Source organism: Melanerpes formicivorus, unplaced genomic scaffold, assembly GCF_026170545.1.
Source record: "Melanerpes formicivorus ecotype bairdi unplaced genomic scaffold, bMelFor1.0.p_v2 SCAF_26, whole genome shotgun sequence".
NCBI classification, from domain to species: domain Eukaryota; kingdom Metazoa; phylum Chordata; class Aves; order Piciformes; family Picidae; genus Melanerpes; species Melanerpes formicivorus.
The window spans coordinates 11,386,182-11,411,566 of NW_027142378.1; the positions used below are offsets into that span (position 1 = coordinate 11,386,182).

Consider the following 25,385-nt stretch of genomic DNA (forward strand, 5'->3'; position numbering starts at 1 on the left):
TGGTGTTTGATTTCAGTGTAGAGAGCACATAACAGGGACCTGCCTTTGCTTCCTCCATTGAGGGCAGAGGCATCTTTTCCTTCTGTGATAATTTAACTGAACTTTGCCTGTAACTGATCCTCATGTGACAGCTGCTCTGTTTGCAGGGCTTCACAAGCACCTATGAGAGTGTTTTCCACAGCAGTTCACAGGGACATCCTTCCATACTCCTTGCTCTTTCAAGGAATTTTACTACTGGCTTACCATCCTTCTCATCCCAGGGTGTGCTCTGCAAAACCTCTTCTTGCTTCTCACTTAGGCCATAAGAAAGGGAACAATGCATTTAAGGAAGCCCAAGCCCTGTGTGGTGACTTAAATCTCTGCCAGAAGGTGAAATCTCTGTAGAGTTTTGAAGTGAAATCAACCAAACTGGTGAGGAAACAGGCTAGAGGGACTGAAGCTGAGAAGTGTGACATTTTGCTGTTGCAGTGCTTTCTGTACCCTCATATATGCCCTGTGCACTCCACTAGCCCAGTGGCTAGCTGGCATCTCTAAATGTGCTTTAGCCTCAGGCTTTCTGAGGTGCTGTAAGTACCTCAGCATCTCTGTATGGGCAGGCAATTTAGCTCCACAGGCAGGTGTTTCCTCTGCTATGCCAGCAGCAGTCTTCCTCCAGTGTTTGGGTTTGTGGCTGTGATTTTGGCTGAATGTGGGAAACTGATGGCTTGGATATATTTGTATGTTGTTTGAACACCACCCAGCCTAGATTCATAGAATCCTAGAATTGTTTGGGTTGGAAGGGACCTTGAAGATGTCCCAGTTCAAACCCTGCTGCCATGGGCAGGGACACCTGCCACGAGACCAGGTTGCTCAAGGCCTCATCAAACCTGGCCTTTAACACCTCCAGGGAAGGGGTGTGCCACCCTGGGCACCTCTTTCAGTGTCTCACCACCCTCATAGTAAAGAACTTCTTTCTAATCTCCAGTCTAAATCTCCTCTCCTCAAGTTTCAACCCATTGTCTCTCATCCTACCACTACAAGCTCTTGTAAAAAGCCCCTTCCCAGCTTTCCTGTAGTCCCCTTTCAGATACTGGAAGGCTGCTCTAAGGTCTTCCCTGAACCTTCTTCTCTGCAGGCTTGAGCAGTTCTGTACCCAGGAAGCCCTGTAGGTAGGGCAGTGCCAGGGCTGGGGGGCTGTCACTTGCACTAATGGTGTTGCTTTTCCACACAGGCTCCTGATGTGCAGGGGATCCTACCAGCAGCTGGATCAGCCCCAGCGACTAGCAGGACATTGAGTAGACTCTGATCTGCAGAGAGGCCATCACCTCACTCCCCCATGGCAATGCAAGATGGTTTTGCAGCAGGTAAAGGGCTGTAGCAGACCAGAGCCTTCCTCAGCCAGGGCTCCTGGCAGTCTGGTGCCTGCAGCCGGGGCCAGGAGGATGTTCTGCGGCAGCGGTGCCGGCGCCCAGGAATGCTGCTCGGCTCGGGGAGGCACAGCCTGCACAAGGGCTTTATTCAAAGGGCTGATCACCAGACTCTGGAGATTCCAGCAAGTGCAGAAGCTGTTCCTCATCCTCTGCAAGTGAGAGCCCGGCCTTAGAAGCTGGAAAATGGAGAGGATAATAACCAGGAGAAGTGGCAGGGAAACACCCTGTGTATGATGCTGAATTGTCAGGAACAGCCACGACTAGAAACTGCTTGAGGCAGGGCACATCCCCCTTGGTTTCAAGTGTCTCTGCAGTAAAGAAGCAGGGCATAAACTACTGCAAGAGTGAAGCAGAACAAAAGAGAGTGTTTGGATGGACAATTTGCATGCTACAGATGCAGCAATCACATAAGCCCACTGAATATTTCACAGAACCACAGAAACATTCAGGTTGGAAGAGATCACCAAGTCCAACTGACAACCCTGCTCTACAAGCTTCACCCCTAAGCCATATCCCCAAGCACCACATCCAAACCACCTTTAAACATATCCAGGCTTGGTGACTCGACCACCTCCTTAGGTAGCCCACTCCAATGCCTGGCCACTCCTGCTGGGAAAATGTTTTCCTAATACCCAGTCTGAACCCCCATACCTACCAGCCATCCCTCCCCTGGCTCATCAGGGCTGTGGGACACAGGTCATCTCTCCCACCTTTCCCACCGAGCCTCGCCCCAGCACCCTCAAGGAAGAGTGGTGAGCAGCGTTGCCAAGGAAACCATTCTGCTCAAGGACAAACTGAAGCCAAGGAGGATGTCTGAGGGTCTGTTAGCCTCACACACAGGTAAGGTGGGAGCCTTCCTGCTCCCTTGTGGGAGGAAGGGTGCTAGCTTTCTAAGCTGCAAAGATACACATTCCCAGTTCTCTCCTGGCTGTGCCCCCTGCAATCACCTGTCCTGCTCTCCATCCCATTCATAGCCCTTCTGCTGCTGTAAAGGTGTGCAGCTTTGGGGCAGGGACAGGAGTAGGAGGGTGCACTTAGATGTATAGGTGACCTCTTTTGGGTAAGGAGAGGTTTGTGGGCTCCCTGTTGCCTGAGTGGTGCCCAGAGGAACCAGGGTTTTCCACTGGTGGCTCTGTGGAAGTGAGTAAGTGTTGCTTGCTGGCCTGCTTCAAGTGGATCCCAGCAGGACTGAGTTTCTGTGAGCAGTTTCTTAGAGGTTTCAAGAGGTGTGCCCAACTGGATACCAGGTGCTTCAGGTGCACAGTGCTGCTTCAACTGTGTTTTGTCTCTCTGCTTTGCAGGCTCATGAGGCTGCAGGGACCTTAAGAGCTCTATCCTCTAGGCAGTGGTTTCCAGGTCAGCTTCCCAGAGGTTCCTGGTAACTTGCTTCTGTGCCAGTTGCTGTCTCTGCTTTGCAGGTTTGGCTGGCTGCAGTGACCCTAAGGTGGTTACCCTGAAGCTAGTGGTTTCCAGGTCAGCTTCCCAGAGGCTCCTGGTAACCTCCAAGCCCCTGTCTCTCATACAGAAGAATCCAGCAGGATGAGTGAGGAGGAGCAGGAGGATAGGGAGATTGGCACAGACTCTGACAGACTCAACAAGATGATGTCAGAGGGAAAAGGACATAAGGTGAGGAAACCATGTTGGGGTGTATATGGAGGTGCATTAAGGGCTATGACACTGCCCCTGTGCTCCTGGTAAGCTGTTGTTAGGGTTTATGTATCTCTCTTCATGCTCCATGATGTATTTCCATTGCAACTAGACATGGGCTACCTTGTCAGCTGAGAACAGACTACTCAAGAAGAGATTGAGAGAGATGGAAAGCTTACACAGAAAGAAACCAAAGGAATTGGGGCTGCAGCTTCCAAAAGAGAGGCTTGAGCCTGGAGATGCAGCTGAAAAAAGTAAGTGGTTGCTACATCTGTGGAGCTTTGGTTCCTTTGCTTGCTATTTTCATAGTGAAAGACCACAGAAAATGACCTTGGACTCCTAGCAGACAGCAAGTTCTCCATGGGACACCAATGTGCCCTTGTGGCCAAGAGAGCCAATGGCATCCTGGGGTGCAGCAAGAAGTGACCAGCAGCTCTAGGGAGGTTCTTCTGCCCCTCTGCTCTGCCCTGGTGAGACCACAGCTGGAGTACTGTGTCCAGTTTTGGGCTCCCCAGTTCAGGAGAGAGAGACCTGCTGGAGAGAATCCAACAGACACCATATGGTTTTAAACTATACCCCAGAGATCTAGACTAGATCTATAGAAGAAAGGTTTTATGATGAGGGTTCTGAAACACTGGAACAGGCTGCCTGGAGCAGTCAGTGGAGGTGTTCAAGGTCAAGTTGGACATGGCTCTGAGCACCCTAGTGTAGCTGGAGATGTCCCTGCTCATTGCAGGGGAGTTGGACTGGATGACCTCCAAAGGTCCCTGGCAACCCAAAATGTGATCAGTGCCCCACATTTGTGTGCAGCTGTCACTCTTGGAGTTGTTTGGGTCAACAAAGGGATGTTACTAAGCTCCAGCAAGATTTCTAGCCCTTTCCAAACCCATCCCCATCCTGTCCAGCACTCTCCACTTGCAAGGTTCTTTTCAATCTCTGCAGGATCTGGCCTGCCACCTATCAAAGAGACACTTTCCACATTGCCCAGTACATGCAAAAAATGTGCTGAGACTTCCTCGGGGGAGCAAGCCAACAAGATCTCCCTGCCCAGGATCAACAGCCAGGGGTGTGGCGCCCCCCACAGGCTTTCAGGTGAGTCTGCTGTGCTGCAGCCCCTCTACCCAGCTCTTTCCTTGCACAAGGAGCACAAACTGCCTCATTTCTCAAGCACAGGCAGGACCTTGGGTCCAAAGCCTGTCCTGAGGGTTGAGAGCAAACCTCTTTTGGATCCACTCCAGCTTGGTGTGACATCGGAGCAGTTGGTGCTTGCAGATCCACTGGAAATTTCAGCTGAATAAAGAGGTGGCAAAGCTTTCAGCTCTAGCTTTGGCCCATAGCAATAGTCCAAAATGTAACATTGGTGCCAGGAGGCAGCTGTAACAGCAGGGTTGAGCTCTGGTTCTTGCTGTGCACATATGTGCACCATCACAAGCCATTAGCCACTTGCTGTCTTGGCCCTCTGCCTCTGCTGCTGTCTGGCTCTCCAGCCAGCATTTTTGTTGCTGTCACAACAAGGGTTGTTTCTGCATGGAACTTAGTGACTTGGTACAACCATGCTGTTGCTCCTACAAGTGCTTCACAGCTGTTAGCCTCTTTCATCTCACTGCCTGCACTGTAAGCTGGGAACAAGCAGTGCCTCTTGGGTCACCCCACCCATGTGTGGTGGCTCTGTGTGTAGCAGACAACATAACAAGAGAGGCTACCTGGTAGCTCCCAGGCTGCTTGCTGCCTGCAATAAATACACAACAGATCACAGAATCACAGATCAGCCAAGTTCAAAGACACCTCCAAGATCATCAAGTCCATCCAATCACCCAACCCTAGGTAATCAACCAGGCCATGGCACCAAGTGCCTCATCCAGGCTTTTTTTCAACATCTCCAGGGATGTTGACCCCAGCACCTCCCTGGGCAGCACATCCCAATGGGCAGTCACTCCTTCTGTGAAGAACTCCTTTCTAAGATCAAGTCTGATTCTCTTCTCTCCTTTGTGGGTAGTCTCCCTCATGTTATGATCCTGAGTGTCATGGGTGTGGTGGGTTGAAATTACCCCCCTACTAATCTGAGAGTTACTCCCCTCAAAATAAAATTGCCAGGCCAGCTCAGATGGAAAGCAGATGAAGCTGTATTTACAAGCAGACTCAAATCCAGAAATATGGGATGCCATGAACAGGTACAAAGTATACAATATTTATACATATTTATAAACAACACAAGAACCCCCTGGACAAAACCAGGGGGTTACCAACAGCTTCCCCCTCTCAACTCCCTGCCCCCTTCCTGTACAAGGGAGAACAGAGAGAGAAGAGCAGGGAGTAGGTTGTTAGTACTTAGCCACCACAATGCAGCCAAGGTCAGCAACAGCCAAGCAGAAGCCACCAGGTAGCATCTGCTAGAGTGAAGAAGCCAAAAAGACAGCAAGTTGCTTTATACAACTAACTTTGTTAGATGTCAGAGCAAGGGGATTATTTAGACCTTATCATTATTTTCCCTTTACATCCAATGGTCATTTATTTACTTTCCACCATGCTCTGCTTGAGACTGTGGAAAATTTCCCTGGCATCAGCCTAAAACTACCACAAAGAGTTAAGAAGGAGGGAGCCTGGAATGCTCTTTTCCTAGTGATGCTGCTCTGTTCATCAAAATCACCCAGAACTAGCCTGGTGTGGCTCTCCACTCACTGGAGATATGCATAGCAACATACCCATGCAGTGACACCTCTGTTGGCAGTGACACCCAAATCAATCTCTGCCTGCATAGTTTTGATCTTCTATTGCCTCCACACTTTGTAGGACATGCAGGGTAGCATAAACCCCCTCCAGAGTCCCTAGCACTTCATCTAGATTCTGTGCAAGGTTTATGCTCAATCCTTTAGACAGCTCAGGTGTTTTCATCTCCACTTTACACAATGAGCTTTTGAGTGCAAGGCATGAAATTGTTGACCTGTGGTGCTTTGGATGACAAATAGGTTTCATAACAAATGCATTTGTCAGCTGAATTTTCTTATACCTTGTCCATTTATCACCAAGAGAGCCTGTTTACCAACAATTTGCATCTGCATTTACATATTTTCATTCCTGGCTCACATTTGAAAGGCTTTTTTTCCTTTGTCACCACTATCTAGACTGGAAATTGCATTTTTATTCTGCCACAAGAGAAAGCTTAAGCATTGCAGGGTTTGCAAACAAGGACATTTGATGACAAATAAATTCCACCTCAGCATCTTCAAAATACAGCCAGTGGGAACTTCTGAAACAGTAAATATTCATGACACTTGGAAAACAGCCAGGTGCATAAACTGCTGCTTTCCCAATAGTATCCCCAAAATGGATGTGCTTTCAGCTGCCTGTTGTCTAGACTTTTGGAAGCAAATGCAGACAGAGGCACTCTCAGATTTAGAGGGTCAGGTATCTCTGTTCCCTAGTGGTTGCTCCTGGGGAACCTCCCTGAGCCCAGCAGGAACAGCTCTGTCCTGGCTCTCTACAGCTCCCTGAAAGGAGGCTGGAGCCAGGTGGGGGTTGGTGTCTTCTCCCAAGTAATAAGTGATAGAATAAGAGGAAATGGTCCCAAGTTGCACCAGGGGAGGTTTAGTTTGGACATGAGGAACAATTTCTGCCCCCAAAAGGCTGTCAAGCCCTGGTACAGGCTGCCCAGGGCAGTGTTGGAGTCTCCACCCCTGGAGGGGTTTCAAAGCCACGGAGATGTGGTGCTGAGGGACATGGTTTAGCAGCAGCCTTGCAGTGCTGGGTTTTTTCCAGCCTAAACAATTCTGTTTGGATTGTAGTCTGCTTGGCAGAGGGATGCCTTGAGCCAGGATGTGTCATGCTGGTATCTGACACTCTCCTTACAGCTAAGAAGCTGCCACTCATTGGTCAGTGCATACCGGGTGAAGATGAGGCAGAGGATGGGGACATCCAGGAGGCCAGACCCTTCCCTCACCCACAGCAGGAGCTGCTCAATGCATTGACATGGCTCAGCAGTGATGAATGGTAAGAAGGTCCCATGTTCACTCTTGCTCCCTCTCAGTGTAAGTAGTGTAAGTTAGTAAGTTGAGTGCCAACTCAACTACAGAATAGCAATGGAGACTCCTGAACAGCCCTCTGGGGATGGCAGCTGGGGAAAATGTCCCAGTGACAGCCAGACTGGACTCTCTCTCAGGGACAAGGTGCAGGGAAGGGGGCAGAAACAGCAATACAGTACAATCCCTGAGCTCTAGGAAGCACCAGCACAGAGACTTCACAGAATTTCAGAATTGTAGGGTTTGGAAGGGACCTCTGAACATTATCAACTCCAACCCTGCCACTAGAGCAGGATCACCTAGAGCAAATCACCCAGGAACACCTCCAGGTGGGTTTGGAATGCCTCCAGATGCAGAGATGCCACAAGCTCTCTGGCACTCTTCTCCAGGGCCTGCCACAATCAAAGGGAGGAAGTTTTCCCTCGTGTTTACATGGAGACTCCTGTGTTCCAGCTTGTGTCCACTGCCCCTTGTCCTGCTGCTGGACAGCACTGAGAGAAGTCTAGGGCTTCCAGAAATGCTGCCTTGTTGAATGGCCACAGCCTAACCCACCCCTTCTGAAACCACCTCTTTACCTCTTGGTTTGCTCTGGTCACTTTTACCAGCACAGCACCCTGTGACAATGACTCCCATGATTCCATTAAGTGCTGCATCAGGAGCACTTCCTTTGGTCTGTTTGAGCCAACAGCCTGCTAGCTCCAGGTGGTGCTGCCTGGATGGGGAGAGAAAAATCAGTCTCTTTGGTAATTGCCTTTCAGGGATGATAAGACAAAGGCACTCCACAACATCAGATGCCTGGCTGCCTGCCACTCAGAAGTCCTTCTTTCTAGACTTGATGATGTTTCCTTGGCAGTTACCAAGGAGGTAAGAACATTGTGTTTAGCTGTGTCTGTTGTGGGCCATGGAGTAGGTCTGTGCTTGTTCATTTACCTGTGTGCTCAGTGGCTACCTTCAATGCTACCTTTACACCTTCTTTTGTCTCACTTGTCTCTATCATCTGTCCCTACACAGAGCTATATTTACTGGTGTGTGGAGCATCTATCTTGCTCCTCTCTGAGCTAGGTGTCATTATAATGCACTGTACACATGGAGAAATGGGGACACTAATCAAGTGATTTGCTGCAGCCAGACCTCTGCCCAAGCTGTAATCAAACCCTGCAGCTTTTGCCTCCCAGCTTCCTATCATTTCCTCTTCCTCAGTGTCCTGGTGGGTTGCCTGCAACTGTTCATTTTTTGGTGTTTCCTGGTGGTGTCTCTGTGCTCTTACCACTCTGCCTGGACAGAGGGAGAAGTCCTGTTGTTTTCTGGGACTTGTGTCCAGGGGAACTGATTTCCCCTCCTGACTGTTCCAGGTGAACAACCTGCGCTCAAAGGTGTCTCGCGCTGCAGTCAGCACTCTTGGGGTGCTCTTCAAGACCATGAAGAAGCAGATGGACCATGAAGTGAATGAGATTGCTAGAGTCCTGCTCCACAAGATGGGAGAGCCCAACGAGTTCATTCAGAAAGCAGCCAGTCGCTCCCTGGGGCTCATGGTGGCAAATGTGACTCCTGCACGAGCAGTGGCTGCTCTCATGGCTGCTGGAACCCAGTATGTTGGTTTGCTCTCAGTGTTGTCCTCCTTCACCTTCACTTGTGTGGGTAGAGGGAAGTGACAGGAGTGTGGTGGGTTGAAATTACCCCCCAAAACAAAATTGCCAGACCAGCTCAGATGGAAAGCAGATGAAGCTATAGTCACAAGCAGACTAGAATCTAGAAATATGGAATGCAATGAGCATGTACAAAATACACAATGCTTACATGCATTTACAGCTTATAAACCACACAAGAACCCCCCTAGACAAAACCAGGGGGTTACCAAAAGCTTCCTCCTCTCTGCTACCTTTCCCCCAACCCAAAGAGAGAGAGAAGAGCAGAGAGTAGCTGTTAGTACTTAGCCACCACAAGAAGGCAGCCACGGTCAGCAGCAGCCAAGCAGAAGCAGCAGCTGGCATCTGCTAGAGCAAAGGAGCCAAAAAGAGGACAAAGTGAGTTCATACAAGTGACTTTGTGTTAGCTCATCAAAGCAGTGGGATTATTTAGACCTCACAATTATTTTCCCTTTTAAGTCCAATGGTGACTTATTTACAGACTACCACATTTCTACTCAGGATCTGTGGAAGATTTTCCTAGGCATCAGCCTAAAGCTGACACAGAGGAGACAGAAGGGGAATGGTGGGAGGGAAGGATCCTTTCTCCTGCACCTTCTGTGAACTTGATGGTTAGATTCTCTGACCAACCTCTCTTCCTTTCTCTGCTGGTGCCCTGCTACAGCCTGTTTGTTCTCACAGTCTGCCAGCACTGCCCAGTGTGGTAGTTTTAAGCTGACAGAAAGTAGTAGAATGTAAATAAATCACCACTGGGTGTGAAAAGGGAAACAATGCTAAGTTCTAAATACTCCCATTGGATAGATTATAAGCCTAAGGTGGGTGTGCAGGCTACCTTTCTCTCTTTTCAGCTTCTTTGCTCTGGCAGATACAAGCTCTGGCTCTCTCCTGCCTTTGCTGACCTTTACTGTGTTCTTTGTTGTGGCTAACTAACAATTCCCTGCTCTTTCTCCTGTCCCTTGTGTACAGGGGGGTAGAGGGAGGGGGGCAGGGAGTGGGGAAGCTGTTACTAGCCCCTGGTTTTGTCCAGGGGGGTTCTTGTGCTGTTTATAAATTGTAAATGCCTGTAAATATCTGCAAACACTGTATGCTTTGTGTATCTTCACTGCATTTCATTGTGGATTGTAGTTTTCCTTGTAAATGCAGCTTCATCTGCTTCCAGCTGAGCTGCTCTGGCAAATGTAATGCTGGGGGGAACTTTCAATCCACCACACCTAGACATGATGAAGGATGGGGAAGAGAAAGTCCCTGCAAAGGGTGGTGGTGTGGCTTTGTGGGGAGAGGGACAGTGGCAATTCCAGCAGTGCCTGCCCTTTGATATCTCACAGCACTAACCACAAAGGGCCTGGGAAAAGCCACACATCACCATGATGTCATCAGCTTGAGAAATAATGAGGCTGATTGCTGGGACACAGAGCATGTGGGGGAGAAGCCACTGGGTGTGGGCACAGCCTGCACAGCAGAGCCAGCTCCTAGAGAGAGGAGTCTGCCATGCCCTCAGAGCTCCACTGTCTATTCAAATTGGTGCTGCATGTTAGCCTTGAGATGGTGAATCACTTTAGAGGCAGCCTCACAGGTTGCCTCCCATGGGAAAGCTGAAGCAATTACTGCCTTGAAACACTAATGCTGTGCTTGGCAGTTTCAAATGAGCACCCTTTGGAGAGGACAGGCTAAAACAACTGCTCCCCTTTGCTTGGCTGTTGATAAGGGTGAAAGATTCAGACATACCTCTTGCCCAGACCCAAAGAACACACTGTCTGTGGTGTTGGATATTCTGCAGCTTCACGCTCTGCAGGCAGACAGAATCTTCTGCAGGCTAAAACTGCAATGAGAAGACATGGCTCCTTCCCCCAGCAATGACAGGGAGAGTGCTCCCACCAAGGCCTGGGCTTCCTGGCCCTCCTCTACCCTGGGGTTTGTTCTCTTGCCTCCAGGCACCGCAGCGTCCTGGTGCGGAGGTTTGCCGCTGAGCATCTCCTGTCTGCCGTGGAGCGAACTGGAGCCGGGAGGCTCCTGTCAGGAAGCCGTGACAGGATCAACCTGCTGCTGCACACGCTGGTGAAGCTTGCTCAGGACAATCATCAGGACACAAGGTGGTGGATAATCTTAGTTTCATCTCCCTGAAGAATCCTAGACTTGTTTTGGTTGGAAAAGACCTCTAAGGTCCTCCAGTCCAGCCCTCAACCGCACACACCACGCCCATCGAACGATGTCCCAAAGTGCCATGCCTGCATGGTTTATGAACACCTCCAGGGATGGTGACTCCACCACCTCCCTGGGCAGCCTTTTCTGACATGAAAGCACATTTGATGCCTGGCTGTTAATGATCAAACCACAAAAGAGTGGAAGATGAAGTAAATACTAAGGCAGTTACTTCACAGTGTGAATAATGCCTGGGGAGAGGACAGAACTGAGTAACATGAAGCTGTTCAGCGAGAAGGGCCACTGCCAAATCCCTGTGATTAGCCATGAGACTGGGGAGGAGGCTGGAGAGAAAGTCATATGAGGAAAGGCTGAGGGAGCTGGGGGTGTTCATCCTGGAGAAGGGAGACTTAAAGGGAACCTTATCACTCTACAACTACCTAAAAGGAAGCTGTAGTCAGGTAGGGGTCAGGCTCTTCTTCCAGGCAACAAGTGACAGAACAAGAGGGCATGACCTGAAGCTGTGCCAAGGAAGGTTTAGGTTGGATGTTAGCAAGCACTGCCTCACAGAAAGGCTGATTAGGTGCTGGGATGGACTGCCCAGGGAGGTGGTGGAGTCACCATCACTGGAGGTCTTTAAGAAGAGATTGGATGTGGCACTTGGTGGCCTGGTTTAGCTGATGTGGGGATGTTGGGTCATAGGCTGGACTTGATGATCTTGAAGGTCTTTTCCAGCCTCAGTAGTTCTGTGATTCCTTGAATGATACTTTATTCAGATCAGCAGAGCTCCTATTAGTCAGACAGATTCATCTGGTCTCATGTGCACAGTGCAAAGCTGAAGGGTTTGCCACTGGTCATCACTAAACGATCCCAAACAAGGTTAGGACTGTCCTAGAATAGTTCCAGCTGTCTCTAACCCATGGGTTTGGTCTTTCTAAAAGTTTTCTGTAGGTTTAGTTGCCTGTGACAGTCACTAAATTTTCTTCCCAGTTGTTGAATGACCTTCAAATTGCCTCTTGAAGGCTGCTGTAGTTTCAGAGGTGCCAGAGCAAACCAAAAAACCCAAACCCCCCCTTTATTACTTTACATTCCCTATAATAGATGGAGGAACACCTGAGCAGCCAAGCTGCCTGCATGCATCCATGGCAGTGCAGAATAATAAACAGTAAGCATGAGATGATTTGTCCTAGCTTCTCTGCCAGTGAAAGGAAATTATTGTGCAATGGCAGCAAGACTGCAAATAAGCCATGACAGCAAAGCAGGGGAATGTGCTCTGCTTGTTCCCTGGCATCCTTTGATCCTACAGAAGCATATAGAATCACAGAATTGTTAGGGTTGGGAGGGACCTCAAGACCCATCCAGTTGCAAACCCCTACCATGGGCAGGGACACCTCACACCACAGCAGGTTGCTCACAGCCACATCCAGCCTGGCTGCAAACACCTCCAGGCAGGAGGCTTCCACCATCTCCCTGGGCAACCTGTGCCAGGCTCTCACCACCCTCATGGGGAACAACTTCTTCCTCACATCCAATCTGAATCTCCCCATTTCTAGGTTTGTTCCATTCCCCCTAGTGCTATTATTAGCTGACACCCTCAAAAGTCCCTCCCCAGCTTTCTTGTAGCCCCCTTAGGAAATCCACAATTCCAGAGTGAAATTCCATCTTCCTGTTGCCCTGTGTTGTCATAGAATGGTCCAGGCTGGAAGGGGCCTCCAAAGGTCATCCAGTCCAACCCCCCCCAGTCAGCAGGGACAAGCAGCACTGTGCAGTGACAGCAAGTGAAGGTAGATGTCTCTCTGTGCTGAACTGGTAATACCTTCTTGAGAAGGTGTTGCACCTGGCCAGTTTCAAATAGCAGTTTGTTACCACTTTTGCTTTGTCTGTTCCCAAGGGAGAAGGGACAGCAGCAGCAGTCTCAATTTGCTCCTCTCTTCCCTGGGCTAGGTACTACGGACGGAAGATGCTGAGTGTCCTGATGACTCACCCAAACTTCACCAGATGCCTGAGATACTCTGTGCCTCCACGGGACTTGAAAGATATTGTGGAAAGAATTAAGCAGCAAGTAAGTGCCTGGCAGGAGAAATGTCCTCCTTAGGCTAGAACTGAGATTGCTAGGATGAGGTGAAACAATACCTAAGCTTGCTTTATCTTCTTCTTCTTCCACTGAATTGTTTTGCTCCTGGGAATGAACTGTTGCTCCTCAGCCTGCTTACCTGCAGAGGGTGCAGGAGCTGGGATTGTCAGGAATAAAATGGGTGTGTGTTGAATGTCAGCCACAAACAGGAAAGGGAAACAGAAGAAAATGGTTTCACCTCCAAGCATTATAAAAACCCAACACTACCCACCCCCCCCAAATAAACCAAGGAAGTGAGAATAGGCAGCAGAGTCTTTGCAACAGCCAATGGCAGCTGCAGTGCCAAGAAAGTTTCCAAATACACAGAAACTGCCCAAGGCAATCCCAATCAGTCCATATATTGTCAGTGTTCTGCTGCCATGCACTGTGGAGCCAGAAGCAGCCTCATGAATTCAGCACCCAGTGGAAAATCATTCCTTTTGTTTATTTATTTAGTGTCTATGTACATTCTAGAAAGGAATGTGCCTTGGTGCAGGAGTAAGGAGGGTGAATGTGGAGCAAAATAACTCCCAACACAATGGGCCAACCTCCAGAGAGGTCCAAAAGTTTCCTGCTATTCCTTTTAGGAAGGCTTATTCCCTTCCAGGTTGCATTGTTCCCCTTTCTGCTCAAGACTAATGAATTCAGGATTTTATACTGCTGCCCTCAATGCTGGCACCTAGAATCTGTCTTGGGTTATTGAAGACAAGCTGTGGAGAGCACTAAATCTCTGACCTGCCTCCCTCTCTAAGTTACCAAATGTTTTCTTCAGCCTTCCTTGGTAGCAATGCTCCTGGCTATAACTCATGCTTTCAACAAGCAGCTTCTTATCCTCTATAGATTCATGGTTGGGTTTGGTTTTTACTCTTTGTTTTGGTTTTGGTTTGCTGTTTTGTTTTGTTTAAATATATCTTTGTAGGGAGTAGAAGAAAAGAAATGTGAGCTTCCCCCTATCAGAGAAGACAAAAAGCCTAGTAACAGCAACCTGAGGATGCTACAGGACAGCCCAGCTTCTGACAGAGGGTAATGAGCTTGTCTGTCATGTCTGACAAAGCACATGACAAGCTTTGCATGGCTTTTCCTCTGTAATCTTTCTGGTGGTGGTGAACTGTGCCAGATACTGTTTGCATGCTCCACAAATCTTCTGTGGTGAAAAAAGAAAAGGTCTACTTCTGTGTTAGGTTGAACACAAATTCTGTGGAGGGTTTGCCACAAAAATTGAAAGAGGAAAGGATACAGCTGAGAAGGTGCAGTGCAGTGGCAGAGACAGTGTTGGGGAGGGTTGTGGCACAAGCCATTGCAATCAGGGTATTCTTTCCTGAGTGAAGTCATTTTCAGGTGTGTGGTTTGATAAGAAGTCCAAGTTGAGAAGGAAGATGCCATTCCCCAAACCAGCACTATCCATACATGTGTTTTGGCCTAAGTCATGGCTTTCTGACCTTCAGACAGTACCAGCCAGATAACTCCTGAGCCATTTTGGTCAACAGATGTCTCAATGTGGACTTTTAATGTAGGGTCACAGGATGTTAGAGGCTGGAAGGGACCTTCAAAGATCAAGTCCAACCCCCCCTGCCAGAGCAGGAGCATAGAATCTAACTCAGGTCATACAGGAACACATCCAGATGGGTCTTGAAAGTCTCCAGAGAAGGAGACTCCACAACCTCTCTGGGCAGCCCATTCCAGTGCTCTGTGACCCTCACAGTGAAGAAATTCCTCCTCATGTTGAGGTGGAACCTCCTGTGCTGGAGTTTATATTCATTACCCCTTGTCCTGTCCCAGGGTGCAGCTGAGCAGAGCCTGTCCCCTCCCTCCTGACCCCCAGCCCTCAGGTATTTATAAACATTGATTAAATCCCCTCTCAGTCTTCTCTTCTCCAGACTAAAAAGCCCCAGGTCTCTCAGCCTCTCCTCATAGGGCACATTCTCCACTCCCTTCATCATCCTGGTAGCTCCCTGTTGGACTCTTGTAATAATTCATGTCATGGGTTAATGGCATGGTTTTTACCCCTGTGCTGGACTCAGCATTCAGGGTAGGAATTTGGTCCTTGCTGCCTACCCATGCCAACAGGAGAGCTACTTGTATCTGCTCTCCTCTGATATAAGAGTGCATTTATTTAGCTCTGTTGTGCTCAGTGGTGCAGGAAGGTGACCACACACCTAACTAGCACAGTGAGGATTTCTCCATGCTCCTGAAGAGAGATGCTGATCCAAAAGAATTGTTACCACTGGATCTGTTAAACTATGGATCCAGTCCCTAGGGAAGCAATAATGTGCATCTCCTGGTGAGATGCCTGGCTTCTGGTTTTTTCTTTGTCACTGATCCTCTGGATCCTTTCAGATATGCCTCCTTAATCCCTCTGGGTAGGCTTCATCTGTTCAGATGCATCTGAGCTATTCATCCAGCTTTCCATAGCTGTTGTAGAGACACTTCTCCAGTGTAAGTAGTTTGCTTCTCATTCCTCCCACAAGATGAAGCATTTAAACTTTGGAGTAGTGCTGATTTCTCCTCACAAAGGGATGCTAGGTGAGTACCTGGGAAGAGAACTGAAGATAAGTGAGATGAATCCCATCCTTGGCAGCCTGGTTTTCCTGAGTAAGCACCAGAGATAATGTTACTTGCAGACTGTCTCCTGTAGTGGTTGTCAGGAGATCCAAGTTGCTTTGCAGATGGGGATCTAGCTGAAACCACATCATTAGGAAGCTCACTTGAGATGTTTGCTTCACAGCTAGGTAAAGATGTTACCACTGAAAGGTCTTGCCTTGGTTTTGTTTCCCAGTTTGAGGTCTGGCTCTCAAGTGCATGTTGCACCCTGCAAGGGAATCTGTTCCACCTTACCTCGGACTGCAGGAGAAACTCACAAGCTTGAAGAGCTTTACAAGCTCCTGGCAGAGAGAGAGTTTCAGACACGCATCGATGGAGTGATGCTCCTCCTAGATCACTGCAGAAACATTCCTGACTCCATCTGCAATAACATTGTCAAAGTAAGCAGGGCATCTATTGCTCTTTTCCCACTAGTTCTCTCCCTGAGCCTCTTCTAGAGAAGTTAATTCGTTGTGCCTGGGCACTACATACCAGTTATTTGGGATGTCCCTTCTCACTCCTAATAATTCAGTTCATCTCCAGGCTTCATGGTGAGATTTCCATCCAGATGTGTTACTGTCCTGAAGGGTCAAACCCCCAGACAATGGGCCAAGCACCTGCAAATGTGCTAACCTGGACAGTTGCTGGGCCCAGATAAACATGTACCAGGTGTAATTAACTTTGTAAGGCAGCTGTGAACTGTGTGTGCCCCTGGCCATGTTTGGATATGCCCCGGCCCATAGGTCCAGTTATCAGGGTTCTGTGTTACCAGAGGACATTAATGCTCTTGGGACAGTATTTAAACCAGCCAGGAAATGTTGGATCTGTGCTTAAGATCATTTAGCTGTCTTTATATGTGCAGTGTAAGACCCACAACCTGTGAGCACATTTTGTAACTAAGTCCTGGTGGTGTTTGAAGGTTCCACCCCCAGGAAATACTACTTATAAAGTATATTAAAATACCCATCTTTATTACAGTGACTCTGGCAGGCCTGGTGGTGCTGGTCAGGAGGTGCTGGCAGAATTTACTGTTGTTTATCTACTGCTGTCTCCTCCTCCCAGCTAGGTTGAAATAGAGGAAGTCCAGCCTCTGAAAGCTTGGCAGTTATTTTCTAGGAGAAGAATGAGTTGGGCTGGAGGAGAGAAGTATCAGGCTGGGTTGATTTAAAAACAAAGGTGGTGTCTTTTTTTAAAGGATGCCTCTGTGAACTGTGTCTTGTCTGTGCAAACACAGCTCTGCCTGTTCACTCCTATGCACTGCCCTTTTGTGTTTGGGAAGGACTTCTCTTACTCTTCCTGGAGGTCCTTTTTTTCTCATTGGAAATAGGATGACAATGGCTTGAGAAAGATCTTTTCCTCCTTCTCCCAGCAGCTGCTTTTTTACCCTTTTCTAGGAAATGGTGCATGATGGCAGGGGACTGAACCTGCTCTAATGAGGACTGCACAGCACATGAACTGTCACAAATTTACCTGTTAGCTAGACAGCTTGAAGAGCTCATCAGAGCCCTGCACCTCTCCAGGTGCAGGTTCTGAGACAACCCAGAACTTGGATCTCATCTACCCCCAGTTTTGGCAAAATCAAAACTGCCCTCAGCACTTGAGACAACTTTATGGCATTGGGAATACCTGTTTGTTTCACACATCTATGCCACAAGCACTACTTTGCATTGCTAAAAATGGGATTAATGTAGGGATTTATAGCTAAACACCATCTCCCCATCCTGTTTGCCCCCAAGCCCCTTGGTAAAATGTTACAAAGCCTTTTTGCAAGCATGACAGTGAGCAGCCCACAGGAGAACAGGGAAATTGTGCTTGCAAGTAGTGACAGGAAGGACTACTTTCATCTCTTCACTTGCTGGGTGCTTGTTTCTCCATCCCATCTGGAAACAGAGACATTCTAATCCAGCTTTCATGCTGGTTGTTTTCTTCACAGGTTTTTGATGCTTTTGTCCCAAGACTTCAGGACTGGAACAAGAAAGTGAAACAGAAGGCACTGGAGGTGTTGGCTTTGATGATACCACTGCTGAGAGATGCCTTACAGCCAGTGCTGTTCCTTGTGGTATCAGCAATCACTGACAACCTGAACTCCAAGCACCCAGGGACTTATGCTGCAGCTAGGAAAGGGCTGGAAGAATCCATTGCTCACCTAGGTAAGGCTAACTTCAGCTGACTCTCCTCAGCTGAGGCTTCTCCATCTTAGAGTCAAGTCAACACTGAACCTGTTGATAGCTGTTGCCATCTGTGGAAATATCCAGCTGCTGCAAGCTGTTGATATAGTGTGAGGAGTCCCTTCCCAGGGCAGGGGTGCTGGAACTACATGATCCTTGAGGTCTGTGGTGGGTTGAAAATTCCCCCCAACATTAAATTGTTGCCAGAGCAGCTCAGCTGGAAGCAAATGAAAGCTGTGTTTACAAGCAAAACTGCAATCTGCACTGGAGTGCAATGGATCTGTACAAAATATACAGCAGTTACAGGTATTTACAAGTGATAAACAGCACAAGCACCCCCTGGACAAAGACCAGGGGAGCTGCTAATAGCTTCAGCCCCTCTGCTGCCCCCTTACCTCACTGTACACAAAAGGGACAAGAGAAGGGAGCAGAGAAGTTAGAACTTAGGCAAAACCATGCAGCCAAGCTCAAGCAGAAGCCAGCAGAAGCACAAAGTTAGTGTCTGCCAGCCTGAGGAAGCGAGAAGAGAGAGAAATTGTTTTGCAAACCAAGCCTCATGGCAGGTAATTCTCCCATGGGATTGTTTGGATCATCATTTTCCTTTTCACACCCAGTGGGGATTTGTTCACATTTTACCACTTTCTGTTCAAGATCTGTGAAAAAGTTTTAAAGGCATAGCCTAAAACTACCACAAGGTCCCTTCCAACCCTCACACTTCTATGATTCTGTGACATCCTGCCTGCAGTCTTTCTGCCCCAGCCTGCTGGATCACATTGTGATGTGCAGCTGAATGGATGCTGCCTAGCACCTGGATCATATGTCTGATTGTTAATTCAGTAGAGGGGACCTTCCAGGGATCATTTTCAGTTTCTGCCTGAAGTGGATGAGGGAAGTGACTCTCATCTGTCATGGCTGTTTCCCTCCCTCCCTCCCTGCTGGGAAGCTGCATGCATTTGGCTTTTATGGAATTGGATTTTCAAACTCTGCATTCTGCTAAGTCTACATCCACTAAAAGAAGATGAAGAGAATGCATGCTGGAACAGGTGGTGGAGGATCTTGGCTCTCACTGGGCTTTGCTCCCTGCTCTGCTAGTGGCAGCTCTCCTGAGCTGATAGTGTCTGGCCCTTGCTGACCCCACTGTGGAAAGCTTTGACCTTAGTCACTCATTTTGCAGTTCTAGGTGGCAGTAAACTAGCCATGCAAATCCCAAATGAAAATGTCCTTTGGAATGCAAAGGTTGGAACCTTGAATTTCATAATAAAGATCATAGTGGAGAGCAGATGAAGGATGAGATGCTTGCTCCATAGCCATCCTGGGGATCTCCCTGTCTGTGGGGGTAGAAATGCCTTGGCTCCTATCTCGATGTGAGCCAGCAATGTGTGCTGGCAGCCCAACAAGCCTCAGGGATCTAGAGGGGAGGTGTTGCTCTTGCCTGGTTTTCTTCTTGCACACAGTTCCATCAGGGAAGGAGACTCAGGCTGCTCTGTGTGGCTTGCTGAAGATGTTTACATCTGCTGAAACCTTGGTGAAGTGTTTATAGTTTGGTGAGATGAATCCGTGCCTGGCTTTCCCTTCTGGCCTGCTGGTGTCGATTCAGAAGCACGCTGGCAGTGCCTGTGCTACAACTGTCATCACTGCAGCTGTGACCAGAAGCTTCTGGTCCCTGAGGCTCTTCATCTGCTCTTTACTCCAGCTCTGACTTCTGCTGAAATGTGAGATGAGAGCTGGTGAGCATGTCCTTATGCACGCATGCAGGGAGCTGGGGCTCTGTGGTGGATGCCAGGTTTGCAGATCACACGTGTTATCTATGCTGTGTGGCAAGGAGCCTGCACTCCTGCTGACAGTACCAAGCTGGGAGGCTTGGCTGATAGCCTGAAGGCTGTGGGACTGTTCAGCAAGACCTGGACAGACTGAGAGCTGGGCAGAGAGGAACCTAATGAGGTTCAACAAGGATAAATGCAGTGTCCTGCACCTGCAAAGGAATTACAAACTGCATCAGTACAGGTTAGGAGGTGATCTACTGGAGAGCAGCCCTGTGGAAAAGGAGCTGGGAGTCCTGGTAGAAAAGAAGTCCTGCATGGGACAGCAATGTGTCCTGGTGGCCAAGAAGGCCAATGGAATCCTGGGGTACATTAAGAGGAGTGTGTCCAGCAGATCCAGGGAGGTTCTTCCTCCCCTCTACTCTGCCCTGGTGAGGCCACACCTGCAATACTGCATCCAGTTATGGGCTCCCCAGTTCAAGACAGACAAGGATCTGCTGGAGAGAGTCCAATGGAGGGCTACAAGGATGATTGAGGGACTGGAGCACTGCCTGGTGAGGAGAGGCTGAGAGACCTGGGGCTGTTTAATCCAGGGAGGAGAAGATTGAGAGGGAGAGGATTTAATAAATGTTTGTAAATAGCTGAGGGCTGGGGGTCAGGAGGGAGGGGACAGGCTCTGCTCACTTGCACCCTGGGACAGGACAAGGGGTAATGGATATAAACTACAGCACAGCAGGCTCCACCTCAACATGAGGAGGAACTTCTTCACTGTGAGGGTCACAGAGCACTGGAGCAGGCTGCCCAGGGAGGTTGTGGAGTCTCCTTCTCTGGAGACTTTCAAGACCCACCTGGATGTGTTCCTGTGCTGCCTGTGCTGGAGTCTATGCTCCTGCTCTGGCAGGGGGGTTGGACTCAATCTTCAAAGGTCCTTTCCAGCCCCTAACATCCTGAGATCCTATGAACTGGTGAGCTGGGTAACCAGAAGCTGTAGTGGTGTGGTCCTTGAGCAACAGTTCTCAGTCAGGCTTGAACATGCAGCAACATTTCCCCAAAGTCCCAAAAGCCTTTGGCTCTGTGCTGCTTGTCTGCTTCAGTGCAGAGGAGCTGAGTAACAAATGCTAGAGCACAACCTTCCTGGGGCACAGGGACAGAGGGATGTTTGGAGCTTGTTTGGTCCCAATTTGGCTTCCCAAATTCATTGCTTTGCTGTTGGCCTGAAGGGATGCTGGCCCATCAGAGCTCTTGCAGAGCAGCTTCCTCAGAGGCTCTACACCACAGGCATTAGCTGGGCCTGTCTATTTTCCACCTTTCTTCCTCTTTTTATTCTAGTTTTTTTAAAGAGATTGATGATTTGCCAGGTTCATTTCTTTAGAACAAACAGGTATAAATCCAGCTGTAAATGATGGCTTGTTCCACACTTTGTTCTGCATGGGGCAAGATTGCTATAGCCAATACCCACACAGCCAAGGTCTGCTGTAAATTCCCTTGCCATGCAGATTTATGTTGGCTGTGAAAATGCAGCCCTGGGTGGATATGCCTGAAAAATCAGTGTTGAAGAAGTCTTAAAGGGGAATGGCCAACCTTCTTCTCATCAGCTGCTTCATGAACTCAGGGAATTTGCTGACCTCCTGCCTTTCTGTGCCAAGAACAGGGCTGTGCCTGTGAAGTGAGGAGGAGGGTGTAAGACTTGTACTGTTCTTGGCCTTCACCCCCCTGCTTTTTTATGGTGCCTGGGAGAAGGTTGGGGAAAAGATGCAGAACTCTGCTAACAGAGGAGGCAGCAAACAGATCCCTGTGTGGGGTTGTAGGGAGCTTTCTGTCATTTCCTACTCCCCAGTGCTGAGCAATCATTGGAAGTTTTCCATGCTGGCAGATGTCAGAACAGGAGCAAGGTAGATCTGTCTCACACACTGACTCTAATGAGAGGTAGGCTCAGGCAAACAAGGCAAAATATAGATACATACATGTATTCTTTTTTGGGGTTCTGCTCAGTTTTATGGACATTTGCAAAAATGCAGGCAGGTTAGAAACAAAGTTGCTTGGGCATGAGATACAGGAACAAAAACCAGAAGCCCCCTACCCACCCTCAGCTGCAGGCTAAGCACTAACAAGCTACTCTCTGCTCTCCTCTCTCTCTTTGGGTAGGCAGGGGGAAGGTAGCAGGCAGGGGGAAGGTAGCAGGCAGGGGGAAGGTAGCAGGCAGGGGGGAGCCTTTGGTAACCCCCTGGTTTTGTCCAGGGGGGTTCTTGTGTTGATTATAAATTGCAAATATAGATAAATGTTGTCTATTTTGTACATCTTCATTGCATTTGGAGATTGCACTTTTGCTTGTCAATACAGCTTCATTTGCTTCCTCTCAGCTAGCCTGGCAACTTTACTTGGGTGGTTAATTTCACCCCACCACAGGAGTGTTTCTCTTAAAGCAGCAGCTGCAAGGTAACTCTGGGGAGGCAGAGCAAGTGTAAAACACTGCCTGCCGACACTGCCAAGAGTGTGAGGCCAAAAGTGAAGTGTCTGTTTGAAAAGGTAGATGAGAAGACTGTAATTACAAAGGCAGAAACTTAATTAGGATGGCAGGATGAGTTCTTTTTTGCATGCTTGCAAGATCATTAGGGAGTTGCTTTTTTCTCTCTCAGGCAAACGTGAGCATTTCCTAGCGCAGTACCGCTGGAAGCCGCTTGGGGACCCGGCTCTGTAGTGCCTCACAAAGCAGAGGGTTGTCTGCTTTACTGGTGTCACTCCTGGTGACACCGTGAGGTATCACAGCATGTCCTATGTGAATTCTGCCTCCAAGCAATGTAAAGCAAAGCTTTGCTTGGCTGATTGAAGCAGTGGGGCTGGAGGCTTGCAGACTAACCCAGGAAACAGTCTTGAAAGTAAAACAAGAGCCCAAATCAACAACAGGCAGCAGAGGAAAAACTACACTACATATGGCAGTCAGGCACTGGGAAGTGAGTGTGTTGTGCAGGCTCTGCCAAGATCTGATTGCAGAGACCTTACAAGAGCCCCTGGGAGTAAAGGGGGTTGGCAATGAGCAGCAATTCTCTCTGGTAAGAGTAACTTGGAGTCTTGCCCATAGATCCCAACAGGTAACTTAAAAGATTTGACACCAGCTTAGCCTTAAGATGGGAGTGCATGGGTGGACTTCTGAGCCTCCTCCCCCTTTTCCTTAGAGGAGGCAGGAGGGCACTTCTGTAATGCTCTGGCACACAAACCCTTTTGACTCCCCACATGTGATTTAGATTTGGAGGGCCCTGCTGTGAAATATTTAACACAGCTCCCTGTACAGCTTTGGATTTACCACTGTGAAAGGAGAGCTTTGGGGTTGGAATTGAAAATTTTCCCAAGTAAGCTGAAAGGGGAAGAAAAAGACTCAGAAAATGGCAGGAATTTACTTGGTTTGACAAAATCCACTTACCAAGGCCCTGCCACCCATGTTCTTTCTTAATTTCCTTTCTTTTTCAGTTTCTTTTCTTTCCCTTTTGTGTCTTCTAAGCTCAGAAGAGCATTAGAGACAAATGACTGTTTCTTCTCCAGATAACACCTTGCTGCTGCACTGCCTCACCCTCCGAGTGCGTTACCTCAGTGGCCAAGCTCTGCTTGATGTCACAGAACACCTCTCAGGTATTGCCTTCCTCAGCTGATTTCCACATCTAGGTCAAGAAGGACATCACCTTTAGGGCTGTGCCCCAGGGCATGGCCTTAACTGCAGTGCTGGCTGCTGGGCAGGCATTGCCTTTGCAGAACCCAGCAGCTCAGTGTAAGAGCCCTGGGCATCCTGCAGCCTTCACCACAGTCTCCAGAGAGGACAGAGTTCTTACTTTCTGCTCTCAAATGCATCAGAAGTGGAAGACTAATTTAGAGGCGAAAGAGCTTAGACATTAGGAAGATGCTCTTTACTGTGAGGGCTGCCCAGGGAGGTTGCCATGTTGCTCAGGGAGGCTGTGGATGCCCCTTCCCTGGAAGTGCTGGAGGCCAGGTTGGATGGGGGATTGAGCAACCTGATCTAGTGGAAGTTCTTGCTGCCCATGGTAGGGGGATTTGAAATAGATGATCCTCAAGGTCCCTTCCAACCCAAACCATTCCATGAATCTCTGAGGCTGGTGGGACACTGGAACAGGTTGTACAGAGAAGTTGTGGACTCTTCATCCCTGGAAGTTTTGAGGATCAGGCTAGATGAGGCCTTGAGTAACCTGGTCTAATGTGAGGTGTCCCTGCCCATGGCAGGGGGTTGGACACAAATGGTCTTTGAGATCCTTTTCAACTGAAGGCAGTTTGTGATTCTGCGGTCAGCCACTGCTGCCTGTTCCCGGGGCAGGAGGCTCTCTCTGCTGGCCGATCAGAAAAGGCTTCCAAGAACTACAAGTAAAGTTTGCATGGCTTGTTAAGAAGCTTGTCCCTTTCTCTGGCAGGGCTTGTGACATCTCTGTATCCCCAAAAACCCCAAGCTGTCAAGTGCTACGCCCTGCCTGTGCTCTGGTTCTTCCTGGGAAGGAGTGCCCTGCCTGTCCCAGGCGACAAGATCAAGGCTGCGGTCACCAAGCTCGCACAGAGCCTCTACCAAGAGATGGGCTCCAGCCTCAGGGAGTCTGCTGCCAAGCAGCCTCCACATGTCACCAAAAACCTCTGGAAGATTTTGGACCTGGTGAAGAAACACTGAGAGGTGCAGCTGAAGGACACAAGAGGATTTACCCCCCAGGGCTGATAAGCGAATGTGGTAGTGTAGCAGTGTCTTGTCTATAGGCTTTTGAAAAGTAGTGGCAATAGGCTAAGGAATAATAGGATGATCTTTAGAAAAAGGTAAAAGAATGTACATGTTGAAAGGTAGGAAGGAAACCATTTAAAATGTCCCCAAAATTTGAAAAACAACCCCAAAAATATTAAGAATAAAAAAATTCATCACCCTCCCATTGAAAAAGCTTCCTCATGTGTCCATGGAACTTCCTCTGCCTCAGCCTCCACCCACTGCCCCTGGTGCTGCCATTGGGCATCCCCCAGCAGAGCCTGGCTCCAGCCTCTGGGCACTCACCCTGCACAGCTTTATCAACAGCAATGAGGTCACCTCTCAGGCTCCTCCTCTCCAAGCTAGAGAGCCTCAGCTCCCTCAGGCTCTCCTCATAAGGAAGATGTTCCTCTCCCTTAATCATTTTTGTGTTTCTGTGCTGGACTCTTTCAAGCAGTTCCCTGAGGTCCTTGCTGAATTGAGGGGCCCAGAACTGGACACAATATTGCAGATGCAGCCTCACCAGGACAGAGTGAAAGGAGAGGTTTCCCCATATTTATATTTCATCCATCATCCCTCTAACCACAGAGACCTTACCCACTTGGCCTGTAGGATTGCAGCATGTTTCACATCCATGGATAACCTGTGCAATAGTATCCATGGTTAAGTGGATCTCCATTCCTTCCTTGATGTTCTGAGGTGCAGTGTGCCCACTGAGCTAGAAATAATTCCCTTCTGCATTGCCAGTCCAGATCCACCTGAGCCACTTCAACCTTAGCAGCTTGATCTCCCTGGCAGAAGAAGGCACAGCCCTTGCAGGCCTGTTAGAGCATTTTGGAATTAGCACCTTGAAGACTTTTCCTAGCACCTCCCCAGGAACAGGAGGAGGTAGGCAGTGCAGTTGTGTGGCAGGTGTGACTGAGCTCCCCAGGGTGTATGTGGGCCTCCAAATGCCAAGGGGGAAATGCTGGAGAGTATTGGAGGGTGGCTGAGTTTAAAGAGCAGATCTGGAACTATGTCACTTCATTAAGCACCTGTAGTTAGCCACTGCTCAGATCCATTTGAACTGGCAGTTTAAAGACATGTTTTAATCCATGGTTTTTTACCAGTTGGCATCTCTAGAGGGCCTCCTGGGTTTACTTCCTCTACCTCAAAAGTTGTTCCTTGCTGTTTCCCTCTGAGGA

The 25,385-nt window shown here is 48.8% G+C and overlaps 1 protein-coding gene across 1 annotated transcript; it reads left to right on the top strand.

Annotated features, from left to right (window-relative positions):
• Positions 1-2,218: 2,218 nt before the first annotated feature.
• On the top strand, positions 2,219-24,432 carry TOGARAM2 (TOG array regulator of axonemal microtubules 2). The gene is made up of 14 exons (XM_068153729.1): positions 2,219-2,249; positions 2,935-3,035; positions 3,169-3,310; positions 3,999-4,148; positions 6,905-7,043; positions 7,831-7,936; positions 8,425-8,660; positions 10,650-10,808; positions 12,802-12,919; positions 13,890-13,993; positions 15,747-15,951; positions 17,484-17,700; positions 23,016-23,102; positions 23,891-24,432. Exons 1-14 carry the CDS (start codon positions 2,219-2,221, stop codon positions 24,136-24,138), a joined length of 2,043 nt encoding a protein of 680 aa, XP_068009830.1. The 3' UTR covers positions 24,139-24,432.
• Positions 24,433-25,385: the final 953 nt, after the last annotated feature.